The sequence below is a fragment of the Scophthalmus maximus genome, chromosome 16, assembly GCF_022379125.1.
Source record: "Scophthalmus maximus strain ysfricsl-2021 chromosome 16, ASM2237912v1, whole genome shotgun sequence".
Taxonomy (NCBI): domain Eukaryota; kingdom Metazoa; phylum Chordata; class Actinopteri; order Pleuronectiformes; family Scophthalmidae; genus Scophthalmus; species Scophthalmus maximus.
The window spans coordinates 13752660-13767135 of record NC_061530.1 but is presented as its reverse complement, the minus strand read 5'-3'; the positions used below and the strand labels follow the sequence as shown (position 1 = coordinate 13767135).

Here is a 14476-nt window from a genome sequence, read left to right as displayed (position 1 = left end):
AGCGCTGATGCACGCCCTGGTCTTTGGTAACGTGACGGCCATCATCCAGCGCATGTACTCCCGCCGCTCTCTCTACCACACGCGCATGAAGGACCTGAAGGACTTCATCCGTGTCCACCGCCTGCCCCAGCAGATTAAACAGCGCATGCTGGAGTACTTCCAGACCACGTGGTCTGTCAACAATGGCATAGATGCCAACGAGGTAGCAGTCCCTGTCACTTGTTGTCGTCACGTCAAACCTTTGTGCACAGCGCTGTCGGCCCAGGTTGTGTTTTGATGGCATTTGAGCAACAGAGCCCTTTGCAGCTGTGCGTTTTTATTGTCTCGCACTACACATGGCTGCCTGTAAACCTTTACTTGACATCCTATTGAAATTCCAAAGAGGATAACTGGTGGCAAAAACAGTCCATTCCCCTAATTACCAATCAGTGTCGCATCTCATTACGTCTGTCACGCGTCCCCAGCTCCTGCACGACTTCCCTGACGAGCTGCGGGCTGACATCGCCATGCATCTGAATAAGGACATCCTGCAGCTGCCAGTCTTTAAGGGGGCCAGCCGGGGCTGCCTGCGTTCGCTCTCCCTACATATAAAGACCTCCTTCTGCGTGCCTGGGGAGTATCTGATCCGTCAGGGCGACGCACTACACGCCAGCTACTTTGTCTGCTCTGGGTCTCTGGAGGTGCTGAAAGACAGCATGGTGCTGGCCATATTAGGTCTGTGTTGTACTTAAGTGAATTCTTTTTTTTTTAACCATCATGTTCACGTAGCATATTTACTGTAATATTTATTTGTTTTGATTTTAGGAAAAGGGGACCTGATTGGGTCGGACCTGCCCGGGACAGAGCAGGTGATCAAGACCAATGCTGATGTGAAGGCCTTGACCTACTGTGACCTGCAGTATATCGCTGTGCGAGGCCTCAGAGAGGTGCTGGAACTTTACCCTGAGTACGCCAGCGTGTTTGCCTCTGACATCCACAACAACCTCACATATAACCTGCGTGAGGGCAGCCAGGACGAGGTGCTGAATACACACTCACCCACAAAAACAAAAACTGGTGTTGATTGAAATGTGTTGTTAAGAGTTTCTTTTTCAAGTTTAACAACTCTCCCAACTTTACTGTGATTCAGTCCTGCGCCGACCAACACATAATTATTAATTATGTGTTTGTAGCAGTGGTGACGGATGAGAGAAAGTTTACTAGCTTTGAAGGTTCAGAAGTTGCTTGCGTTGCGTTCTGGTCCACTGAGGCTGCTGTTAGTATCCTTTCCTCTTCTGCAATGGCTTTCAAGTGTGCAATAGTTTAATATACTTGCAAAATGACAAATTACAAAATAAAGTCAGCATTTGCTCTTTGATGAGGCTGGCACACACAAAAAAAAAGATTTACCGTTTATGTTTTAGATATCTTAAAATGACTCCTATTAGTTAGTTTTTCTTGGTTTACAGCAAAACATGTTGTTTGATAAAAGCATTTCAAACATGTTTGATCCAGTGGTCATTGTGCCTTTGTGTGAAATTACAAAAATGTTCAAGATTAGTAAATAGTCCAGTGCAGTCCAGCAGGTTTCCCACCCTGACAGTTTCCCCCATCATTTATCTGATGGTAGAACAGATGCATGCAACATACCAAACAACACTTTTGTTCCCCCCTAAGGAGCCTATGTCACTCTCCTTGACCTTTGCTCTGCCACTGCTGGATCATCACACCAGTTACGGTGCATGTGCGCCACTGTCAGGCAGCCAGATCTCTTCCCTGTTACCACGCCAAAGCACATCAGGATGACACGGCACCCAGACACTGACCTCCCCTCAGAGCTGCCGGCTACTACTGACAGTGATTTAAGAAAGCATTACATAAGGCGGGATAATCCTCCATCTGTGGAGAAAATCCACCTGTTGATGTTGATGTTTTCAGGCATTGTTTTTGCTGTAATATCTGTTTGAAAGATACATTTGTAAAGCTCTACTGAAACAGTGCAAAAAAAATGCATTTTTCTGAACCGTATGTTCGAAAAAAATGAATTCCAAGATGTCAACGACGTGTGACTAACAAAACCAAGGACTTTCCCAATGTCATACTTACTGACAACATTGGTATTGTACCTGCATTGTATTGCACCCTTTTATTTTGGTTTTGTTTGGAACATGACGGACAGGACATCTGTGATGGCCATATTAATTACCGGAGGGAAAACGGCCTCAGCTGAATTAATGAGGGCTTCAAAAACAGAATGATTAGTTTCCTTCCATTAAGATTCATCATGAATCAAATTTGTCACCGTGCAAATTGACAGAGAATCAAACTATCGTAGAAAAGTTAAATGTAGTCAGATCTCTGTTTGGTTTATAGGTGCCATATATGTACATACATTACTAGAATAATTCGGATTTTTTTATTTAGATTATCTGGTGCTTGGCTGGTCAAAAGCACTAGCTATCTAACTCTATCACACCATCTGCTTAGGATTTATACTCACCACACCAAAACTTGACAGGATGAAGGAGTTCGCAGCTACCTGGTAGAACTCCCACGGACTCCTGACACACATACACACACATACACATACACACACACACACACACACACACACACACACACACACACACACACACACACACACACACACTAACACACACACAAGCACACACACATATACAGTCGTCGTGGGCTCATCCACCTCATCATGGTGCTTTTAGGCAGGAGCTGTTGTAGGATGGGAGTTCCTTTTACTCTCAAGCAATAATTTATAATTTCATGTACAGCAACCAGGCAACTGTAGTGAAACCCTGCCAAAACAAACAGATTGTGGGAATGCCTATTACAGAATAAAGTATCCAAAGGGGACTACTTTATCTGGTCTAAAAGGGGAAAGCCTGACTGCCAGATTGAAAATGAAGGTTTTTTGTCAACTCTGCATTTTAATTTCAACTTTTATTGCAGTGCTGTCAATTTAATAGAGAGCGAGCAACTCAAAACTTCATTAGGCAAAAAAGTTATAATTGTTGTTAATTACCAGCTTTCCAATTGTGCAAAAAAACACACACAACAACACTGGTATTATTCCAAGTGCAACCCAAAGCAATTTCATTTCATTCTATAATAAGAATGTATCAAATATGGCCGATGTCTGGCCCACAACTTTCCTGCTTTTGGTTGTTTCAGCTGCACCCGAGCAAAAAAATAAATAGAAGAAAACAAAAGTCATTGCTGCTTTAAGGTCAGGCTGATATAAATTTGTATGGACTCGGTCGCAGGAGTCTGGCTTATTTCTTAAGGGATGTGTGTTTTCAAGATAAAAAGTGACTAGGAGTAGGAAGGTCACTTCTCCACTTGGGAGCAAACACTGAATCAAAAATGTTTCGGGACTATAATGACCATGTCGACACAGGGAGAGTTATGTAGTCAGTGGACACCGGCTGTGAAGAACAAGCTGCTTGATGAGCAGATATGAGGATGCAGCTCCTACTGATGAGTGCAAAAGTATATCAAGATTATTTGAGATCTAGGAACAATTTGAGCTCAAAGAGTCTGTCCTGGGTGACTTAACTTTCAGACTCCATCATTGTCCTGTCAAGTGCATCCTTAGTGAAGATTTTAGACCCTCTTGGCTTTATTAGTATTTTTTTATATATATATATATATATATATATATATATATATATATATATATATATAATGAAAGCATTAAATGTGTCCCACATAAATTTCTGGATGAATTTGTATTAAAAAAAAATAATTTGATATAATGATCTGTTTCACCCTCTACCAATAGCCCCTGGTTTTAGACAGTATAGTTCACATCGTTAAAAAGTCATGCCGTTATGTTCATACTCCACCATAATTGATTTGCCGAGATGTGAATCTTTAGTTGAGTTTTATTTTTTCTTAGTCAAGTTATTCTGGAAGTAAAGAAAAATATACTAGGATATTCTACTCACTCTGCACATGAAGGCGGTTTTGTGAGACAAGCTGTTCTCACAAACTATAGTGTGTGTGTGTGTGTGTGTGTGTGTGTGTGTGTGTGTGTGTGTGTGTGTGTGTGTGTGTGTGTGTGTGTGTGTGTGTGTGTGTGTGTGTGTGTGTGTGTGTGTGTGTGTGTGTGTGTGTGTGTGTGTGTGTGTGTGTGTGTGTGCTACACTTAGGAGTGACACGAAGAATTTCGTCAGTTAAATCCCTGCAAACCCACTTGCATGTGGGACACTTTGGCATCAATGCCCCATTATTTGATATTGATGTTCAATTAATGTCATTTGGCAGTAATATTCTTAGCTGCCTAGTTAATCATTCCACGTCGCCCCAGGGTTAATTTCACTCATGAGGAGAGTTTGTCTCCGTCTCGAATAGGCTCTGAGATTTCCCCCCTCTGCCTCTCACATCGCACCACCGTCTGAAAATTCACAGCTCGAGTTTCATTTTTTTTGCTTTGAATTTCCTTTTCAGCTGTGGTGATATTTAAGCTGAATATTGTGCTTCAGTGAAGGATTCAATTCAGCGTGTATCCTCAGTGAATTGGCATCCTCGCATCAAAGAGCGTCACCGACACCAGGCTGGTGACAGACTGTGGCTTGCGTTGTCACATTAAGCCATGTTGTCGGTGGCACGTTTTATTGTTTTTTTTTTCACGCTTGAGGAGACCCTTCACCCTACCACACTTTCATTTGCCATTCCGCTGGGGATTACGCTTGCAGTTTCTCCAAAACACCCGCAGAAAAGACTAACTTTCGCTGGATTCCCTCTTTAATGGAGCGTGGAAAAATAGGATCAGTCGGGGGATTCAGCTTGTGTGGCAAAGGCTGTGTTACGGGCCAAGGTCGTTTAAGTGGGGGGAATTGAGGAATAACAAATTCAAATTTTACACAGATTTGTAAATGCCAGATATGTAGATATGATTTTAAGTAAATAAATACATCATGTGCCTCACTGTGTCTTTTGTAATTCCCAATGCTTTCTTTTTGTCATAGCAGGGTCTCAACAGGTTTTCAAGGTCGCCCAGACTCTCTCATGTGAGTTCACTGCAAATTCAGTCTTCTTCACCCCTGAGGTGTCTTTATTTTCCCTTTGTCCACCAGACAGGGTTCCCTTGACACGAGAGTGAATTATGGTAAATTCGCAAAAAGCCTGGTTTTGAATGCTTATTAAATGTAGAGGAGCAAGATTGTGGTGAGAGGTGTATTTGTATCATGCTTACTTTTTTTTAAGAGGACGTGTGTGTGTGTGTATTTTCAAGGTAAAACCCCCAGTGTTTCTGGGACATGCTGTAATGCTGATGAACACTTTGTGCAAGGACTTCCCCTACAGTTTTGAAACTCATTTGGAACAGAGAGGGCAGTTCAGTCCCTGGAGTTGGCTCTCTAACTGGGTCAATAGCTCTCCTAATGGCAAACCTTACGAGCTACTTCTCTCAATACCAAGTCTATGATTCTCCCTGTATCGCCCCACCTTATTTTACTACTATTATATCACCGTTTAGAGGGCCCACTTTGTTATTTAAAGTTGCATTTAATGTAAAACCAACTGGCATAGGCAGCTACTGTTAGAGTGTAATACATTTTTATTTTCATTTTTTATGCCGTTAAATATCAACTCTAACTCGTTCAAATACAAACAACACATTATTTGCAGTATATCATTAATGCTGTGTGTTATCTTCCCGGTTTCGCAGGAATCCAGGCTGCCCTCTATCGTGGAAACCAAGGGTGACGACCCCGACGACTCCTTCCATCTCTCTCCGGCCACCCGTTCACGTCGCAACCTCCTGCTGCCCAGCTTCAGCAGCCCTGTCCGCCGTACGTCCCTGGGGAACCTCCTGGGGGATGAGTTGCGGCAGTTCAACGCCCTGCGACGCTGCCGCTCCCCCAATCTCAGCCGCGGCTTCCGCGGGCAGGGCCTATCCCCTCTGCCGCCGACCAAATTCGAGCACAGCACCGCTGCGTCAGCCCCGGCCTCCACCTCGGCCCAGGTCGAGTCAGGAACCGAGCAGAAGCCTCCAAAGCTGATTATCCCAACCGTCACCTGCTACGGACCCCCAGACCTTAGTCCGAGGTATTGTGAAAACTAACATTCATTTCAAGTTCCAATACATGAAGCTGAAGCTCGTAAACCGCTCTTTACGAACTTTGGTAGCTCATCATCTGCCCTGAGCTTTAACTGATGATCTCTCTGGTTCTACGAAGAACATCGGGTTCTGTTTATTTGAAGTTAAACTATTTCAGTGTAATTTCCGCTTTGGTTGCAGATGCACAACAGTAAAGCTTACTAAATACTGTTGTAGAGGATTTTAGTTTTTTGTTGTTCTGGCGGTCCTACAGCACCTTCTAGTGGATTACCTGATATTTGTTGTGTCTCATTGATTCCACTGCTGGGGTCTGTTATCGGACATAGTGGTCTTGTTAAAGGTCTTCACAAGCTTCCAAAGGGAACGTCAGATAGTTAAAAACATTTTCACAAAGCTTGTGTAAAGTATTTCTGATGATTATATAGACACAAAAGAAAATACCCTCAGTAGCTGCTATACAATCCAATAACAACAATAATATAATTATTTTTTACAAAAATATCCAGTCTTTTGTTAAAACCTGAAACTTTAAAAAGTGTAGGATGTCCAGCGAATCCTTTAGAAATTCTAGATTGTTATTATCTAGATTATTGTTCTTAGTATCAAGTGTTCCTCCCTTTCCCACCAAATCTATACCACACGTCACAGATACAACCACTGTATCTTCAATCGCATCATGGGGGCAAAATGCAGAAAGTTCTTTTTCTCCTCGCAACATTTATAGTTTTAAAAAAATTCCTTTGCTGTGCCATCACATACAGTATCTCACTGAACTTTGCAGAGCGTATATTACCTCTTCATATGACCTGAATAAGTTAATAAGTGTTGCCGTAATGGACACCTAAAGTCATGCTAGAGAAACCTGCATCGTCTCCTTAATGTAAATCCGGATTATTTGCATTGCAAATTTCAACAGATGTCACTGCATTTCATTGCCGGAGCACCTTATCCTCCTACCCCAACCATCTGTATTCATAATGTATCCCGGAGTCACCCAGTCAGTCCTAGATATGGGTTAGTGCTGGTTCAGAGAGCTCAGGTGTTCGAAACCCACGTGGGCCTCTGCCAGCAGCAGCTCTCGTGGCACATTCCTGGGTCGTCTGCCGGCTCCAGGGATAATTGAAAAAGCTCTACTGTTACATTAACTCAAGCTTTCCCCCTCCCCCCCCCCACAGGGTTGTAGACGGCATTGAAGACAACCAGCACACCTTCCATTTCAACGTGGAGCACAGCGGGCCTAAAGCCAGCAGAGGAGGCGGCGCCCAAGGTAAGCCGACCCGCCTCCTGCTGCGAGGGTCACCCGAGTGCCAGATGGCTGCCGGGGAAACTCAAGAGTTCAAACAGTGGACGCCACAGCCTCCCCTTTGGGGAAACATGAGAGCGCAGTGGAATGGAATGACAGCCAGGTGTCCAAAGAGTCGGGGCGCATGTTAAAGGACAACCGAGGTCAAAGCAGGGCACTGATCCTCTGACCTGAGCCTTTACTGATCATCACTATCATTCTGATAAGAATATCAGGTTCTGTTTAGTTGACGTCCATCTAATTTACTTCAGTGCAATGAGGGTTTTGGCTACAGATGCACAACAGTGCAACTTGCTAAATGCTAAAAGTGTTTATACATATAGATATATATAGTGTCTATACAAATAAAATTGAATTGAATTGAATTGAACTGAGGTTGCCGTGGCTCTACAGCACCTCCCAGAGGATTTTCTGCTTCGGCTTTGTTGTACTATTTTCTAATATGTGCCTCAATTAATTCAAAATATTTGCTGTTGTTGTCTGTTATGTATTGACTATGCTGTTTTAAGTCTGCACAAGCTTTATTCTTGTAGATCCTAATAAGTCAAGGCGACATCGTATAGTCCACAATAAAAAATATAAACTATTTCTAAAGATATACAGTATGTACATAAGGATGTGTGTACCCTCATAAGCAATATCCAAAGCAATGGATCTTCAATTGCTGACTTTTTGGGGAGTAATTAGCAGTGTAGTTGTATTAGATTTACCTCAAACTACATGTTCACCTTAGAAGAAAATTATCAATTTCATTTACACCTCTCTGCATACATGTCTATATGGATATCTGCCGCACTTAAACATAAATTGTAAGTTGGCTTTTTCCTGAGTAAGACTTTATAATTTTGCTTCAAATGAATTCCTATTAGTTCTTTAGGTGGTGTTGTGATGGTATGGTGGTATTTATTTTTCTCCACCTTGCTTTTTCCAGACTCCACGCAGGCCAACGACACTTTGTTGCTGGAGACCGAGGAGGTCAAGCAGAGTATCAGTCAACTCAACCACAAGGTAAAGTCCAGCCTCTTAACTGAATTTAAAATTGATGATTGTTTGAAAATCAACCCTGTATCTCTCTCAGCTCATCTCTTCTGTCTTCTCTTCTTTGGAGAGACTCAATATGAAATACTGAATATGAAGCATTTGTAATGAGAAAAATAAAACCTGCATTCTCTTTTAGCAGTAAAGTAGGAGTTTCTGTTTCCAGTTTTTTTGTTTTTTTTTACGATTCACTGATATCACTGACATTGCAGTCAAAAAAAAAAGTAAACTCTTTCTCAACCAAAATCTGCCCTGGTTGTATATTAATATTACAGTGAGATCCAGTAGACTCCGTCTCTGCCTTGTCTCTCAGTCTCACTCTTATTGTGAATGTAAATAGAGCAAAAGCAGGTGGAAATGGAGCATCCAGATGGGCCCAGGTAGGTGCTTTCTGAAGTCCATATTAATTAATCAGCAGGGGCACTTCTGCAATGCAGAGGCTTGCCAGGAGTGCTGACTCGACAGTCTGAAGAAAAAAGGAAAATTCTGATGACAACCCAGCTCTACTTGAGGCCCTTGCCTGGCCCCCTTTCCCTCTTGGTTCACTGACTTGTTCCCAGGTTTCTTTCTACTTTCTTCCCCATTTGCGTCATTTACCTCGGCCTACGTCCCCCTGGATTTCCACCACTGCGTAAGAATCCATTTCTTACAGTCATAGAGGGGACTTTAAATTTCTTTTGGTTCTCTTTTGTTAGGTCAATGGAATAATTGTACCTGTACGTGAGTTTGAGAGAAGATCTTAAAGATAGAAGCCGATTGATTTGTCCCTTTGCTGCAGACTTTTGAAACCTTTCTTGACTGAACTTTGCGTTTGCCTGGTGTGATAATAGAATATGCAGGGTAGGCATGACTAAACTGTGTGCTCTCTACACAGATGGGCACCTTAAACCAAGAAGTATCTGAGCTCACCAAGGGCCTACACCACATGATGCATCTCCTCCAGACCTTCATATCTGTGCATCACTACAAAGCCTCCATCCCCTCATACCCGTACAGTGTCCAGATGGTGTCCAGCCCTGCAACAGATCCCAACGCTGGCGTATCGTTTAACCCGGCATCAGCCTGCCACCTCCACAGCGACCCCGGGGGCCAGGAAGGTCACGGCGACCAAAGTGTCCCACCCGCCGGCCACTGGAGCTACAGTGGAGCCGCTGAAACCCAAACAGAGAGCCACCATCGTCCTCAATCCTCTACTCCGGCTGCTAACTCCTGTCCGCCCCTCTCTCTGAACTCTGCACCCAAGCTGGGCTCATGTCTTGGCTCTGAGAGTGCGACCTCACATCTGTGGGCCAGCCCGTCTTTTCTCAGCGTCAGCCCGGGCTTCCATGGTGGAAGTCCGGGCCTCTTACCTGAGGCTGGGCTTAAAGACTCTCACAGCAGACGTCTCAGAGCTCACTCAGCTACCATTAGCCAGTCCCAGCCCACTTTGTGCCTGCAGCCTCCCAGTGATAGTGACGAATACTCTTGTCATTTGTCCCGCGCACCTACAGGTATGTCCACGCACAGCCTGCTGGACTCTTCACCAAGCTCTTACCCCCACCTCTGCCTGCCCTCAGAGTCCCATCTCAACTTATCACAAGCCTCACATGAGGACATTTGTGTCCTGATGTCCTCCCCGACATCTCGTAATCTGATCCAGGACACCTCCATCTTCCAAATCGAGGACTCGTACCCCTCTATCCACCCTGTCGCTGCCTCTCCGCCCACCTTGCCCAGCCACCCTCTTGGATCCTCCCTGGATTCAGGGTCACCACGATCAGACGGTCTTGAGCCCCATCTACCACTGTGTGACCCATCCGCCATTGAACACACCAGTCTGGAGTGCCTCCTGGAGAACGGGGGCTCACTGGAGAGCAGGGACAGTGAAAGTGTGTCATCGCGAAGGTCCAGCAATGGCGTCCACACTCAGAGCACAGAACAATCGTGGTGTCTGGACCTCACAGATTAAACTGTTCATGTGTCAGAGGGCAGACTCACTGACTTCACTGCAACTGGAAACAAGGCAGCAGTTATTGAAATGCAAACTTCCACAGTGTTCAAAGAGACTCTCCTGGAGATTGTCAATGTGTGCCGTACCCCCACCCCCCCACCCCCACCCTTTGATTACCGTGCTCTCATATTTGTCCGTGCGATTTACACCATTTCTATGCAAAAGCATGTCAATTGTGCATTATCTTTGCTTTACTAAAGTGTGTCTTTAAAGAAAAGCTCAACAATAGTGGGTCCTAGTATATTGTCTTTATTTATTCCGACATCCTTGGTGCAATTTTCAGCTGATGATACCTGTTACCTCCTTGTATGGTAAAGTTGTTTATTCTTTTTCCTAAGGAAAAGGTTTCAAAAGCAATGCGCAAGCAACAAACAGAACATGAAAACCTGTTGACTGTGCACACAGATATATTGTATTTCTAAGGCAGACTGGTCAGAGTGGTTGGATGTTTTTAATATATCGAGGAACAAACATGTCATGTGTTTCACCATGCACAGCATTGTTTTGATTTTAATGTTTTTCTCTGTTTAGCTTTTTTTAAATTTGCAAATTCATAGTGTTTGACTGTGAATATCCAATATCCACACTCCACAAGGCAGAGCACAATACATAATTCATGATTTCAATCAGAATTTCATGGAACATCTCTTTTCTTATGCTCTTTTTAAGATCCTTCAGGAGAAATGAAGAAATTCATTATGTTTTCCTCGCTAAAGGCGTTAAATGTAACTCTGTGAAATAGGTTCAATTGCCTTTCACACAAGAAAAATAGAAAGGTGGGACATTTCTTTCTCAAGGATTTACAGTTCTATAAACACCACATAGTTGCTGATAAATTTAACATAAATAAATATGCGCATTTAGCTGAAAAGTGTGTCCCATGAAATATTTAATAGTGTTGTTAATTTAATAAATATGAATGCCTCTTTGGATAAAAACATTAACTCACAATATTCATTCAATATTCAGAATATTCAGGATTTTTTTTTCTGATTGATTGATTGATTATGCTATTCTGACGATTCCTCCTTGGCTGAAAAAATAAAGTATGCAGAAAACTTCTGACTTTGTTCTTTACTGTAAAGTCACAATTTATGAATGTTATTCTGATTAAAAGAAACATGTCACAATAACTAACATGTTCCTTGGACGACTGTTTACATAAATGTTTTCAATAAAACTCACCGGAGATATCTTCAGCTTTAAAAGGGAACACCTGAAAAAATTTAAATTCCACTTTACTGTAATCTGACAAGGAGATAAGAAGACATTTTGATGCCTTCATTAATGAATGTAATCTGTGTTTGACAAAGTTGTTGATTGTTGCACATAGTAATGCTTTCTGAAGCTGCCGGAGGAAAATAGCGGATGTATGTAGTTTGTCAACTCTTTAAATTTAGCAAGGAGGACTGCAGGCGTATCCCTGCAAGACACTGCGCCATGTTTAAGTCCATTTTAAATATGTTTATGGGAAGATTTACATGAGTAGTGTGAGGGTGTGTCCAATTATTGTTTCCAGCTTCAGTTAATTCTTCTTTTTAAGTGTTGTCCTCATGACTTATAGCCCAGCAGCTTAGTGACTTACTTGTAGTTCACTACAATCTTTTAGAGCTTCCACCAAATTGAGTATCTGTAGATTCTTTGAAACTGATTTGATACCGTCCACCATATACTCTTTGAATAAATCCCCAAAAGAAGATGAAAAACAAATGTTTCTACTGTGAAGGAGAAAGTGTCAGTAAGTTGAATTAAAATCTCTAAAGAGAACAGAACAACACAGAAAGACTTTAGCCGGCTTTCTGAAAAGAAAAGAGGATTTGCTGCAGTTGTTTCTCCATTTAGTGGTGGTGAATTTTGATGAGTTTTTGGACAAGGCTGGTTTATCCTTTTTTTCATTTGGGCTGATCTGCGTTGACTCTCAATCCGATAGTATGAACAAATGTACAGTGTCATTTTCGAGAGTCTGTCCTGATGAGAAATTCAACAGCAGGTTCATCAGCGTGGGGATTCGTGATACAGTATTCCTCATAGTTGCCTTTATTGTTTTATATATAGAAAAGCACCAATAGATTTCTCCAGTTTTAACATCTCGACCATTCACGGACAAGCCTGCTGTAATTCTCAGGTAAAAGGATCAGCTGAGGCCTGAAGCTGCTCACTCTTCCACTCAGTCTTTCTTTCCCATGCTGCCCTCATGCGTCCAAACGGGAGAAAAGAAAGTTTTCTTTGTGGAAACACTCCAAACCAAAATGTGCCTAACCTGGCCATATGCATATAAATGTGTTATTCTTGGAAGTAGTAATTCAAAAACAGTCTATTTTGTCATTGGCATGGATAAGCAGATCAAATGTGGCTACTTGTACTGATTTTGTACTGGGAAATATTGTGCTTTCTTCTTTTTAAAATGTGGTTTTGATGACAACATTTGAATGACTGTTGGGTCAGAGAACTCGTAATGTTTGTTCAACTTGCAAGCTGATGTGTTGTTTGTGTGGTTATTGTGTAACTTTGTATTGGGTTGATGATAAATGGTACTGTTTTGGTGAATTCTCTGTGAGTCAGTGGTGTGAGAGTGTGTCTTCCTCTGTGAGGAAAAGCCCAGATGACATTCCAGAGTTTTTCATACATTTGTTAAGGAACAGAATGACGCATCATGACTACACGCCAGGGTATCGGCGGTCCAGCATTCAAGAGCTCCGACATTTCACTATGTGTCTTTTTTTTCTTTTCTTGTTTTTACAGAGACTGGTGAGCAGAGACATACATACAAACAATGACTTTGATTCTTGCTCTTTTGGTTTGGGTTGTTGTCAGTCAGAGTGAGTTCACCTGCACGCCTGCAGTCTATTTCCTCCAAATTTTAATTGTACTTTCAGTGTTACCTTTTTCAAGCTGGCACACAAGATATTTTTTTTCTTTTTCCGGGTGATGCATTGAGAGGTAACTGTGGAGGTAACTGAGAAGCTGTTCGGGGCCTGTGCAGACCTGCCACGGCCCAAATGGCGCCTGTGCCAGCGTCATTGATTATGCTGGATCCAGTTAGTACATCAGCAACGATAACATGCTATGGTCACTGTACTGTGTAGTGAACAGTCATCCAACACCAATATTAATAACAAAAAGAGGAAAACACATTTTTTTTGCATGTTTTCACAACTCCCAGCTTCTTCAAGGGTTGCATGACATCTAAAGAGTGCATTATTCTGAATCGGCCTGGTGTGTCATCTGCCTCTTGCTGCATGTGTGATCAGTGCAACAGATAAATAAATGTCGTCTTCATGCCTGTCAAAACATCCTCATAAATTTATGTTGCCTTCATGGCTGTCAAGATATCCTCATAAATTAATATTCAACTTTCATGTCTTGTGCATTTTGGTTTTCTCATAAAAAAAAGGGCCAGCGTGTTTTGAATTTTTACCTCATTATTATTCATTTCTTTTTACTTTCATATTTTTCATGTCTTAAATACCACCAAGTTTTTAACTGACGTCACTGCAAAGCTTAACAAATTCTGCTACAACTGTTACAATATGGCTGATTTTCATTATTATTAGTAGTCATAGTATGTTATTAGTATTACTAATATCATTATTGTTTACAGTGATTCATTTTGTCAAAAATTGCCTAAAAAATACACACAAACTTAGTTCAGTAATAACCTGGACAATGTCCACATCTATGCTCAGTAACATTAAGAGCCACTAGTGAAACAAAAATCTGCCAATTTGCAAAGGCGACAAGAAAGAGAGGGGAAACGAGAAATAAAAGTTAACCTGCATAATGAAATAGCTTTTATGTGTTTACAATAATGTGTGGTCATATTCACAGAACACATCTAAATTTAGACTCTTCATTGGTCAGATTTAATAACGTTTTTTTAATATGTTTTTATTTTATTATGCAAAGAGTGACTATAGGACTCAGGATTCCTCAACTTCGAATCTCCTGTTTTCTGTATCCTAGGCTTCACAAAGGAACTTCAATCTAAATGTTTCTAACGTTTAAAGATGTTACCTCATTTCTCAATTCATGCAACAAACAACAGCCTTTGGGTTACATCCCGACAGTTGTTTTAAAAATGGTACAC

At 41.9% G+C, this 14476-nt stretch overlaps 1 protein-coding gene across 2 annotated transcripts in view; it reads left to right on the top strand.

Moving 5' to 3' along the window:
• The window catches only part of kcnh4b (potassium voltage-gated channel, subfamily H (eag-related), member 4b), a 43849-nt gene that overhangs the window by 28300 nt on the left and 1073 nt on the right, over positions 1 to 14476 (top strand). Inside the window, exons 11-18 of one of the 2 annotated variants that reach the window (XM_035611931.2) lie at positions 3 to 202; positions 465 to 714; positions 805 to 1019; positions 4965 to 5006; positions 5666 to 6045; positions 7234 to 7325; positions 8293 to 8369; positions 9274 to 13137. In XM_035611931.2, the coding sequence (XP_035467824.2) occupies positions 3 to 202; positions 465 to 714; positions 805 to 1019; positions 4965 to 5006; positions 5666 to 6045; positions 7234 to 7325; positions 8293 to 8369; positions 9274 to 10347 (2330 nt within the window). In that variant the 3' untranslated portion in view covers positions 10348 to 13137. The remainder of the gene's footprint in view (positions 1 to 2; positions 203 to 464; positions 715 to 804; positions 1020 to 4964; positions 5007 to 5665; positions 6046 to 7233; positions 7326 to 8292; positions 8370 to 9273; positions 13138 to 14476) is intronic. The other variant, XM_035611932.2, reaches the window with a different exon arrangement.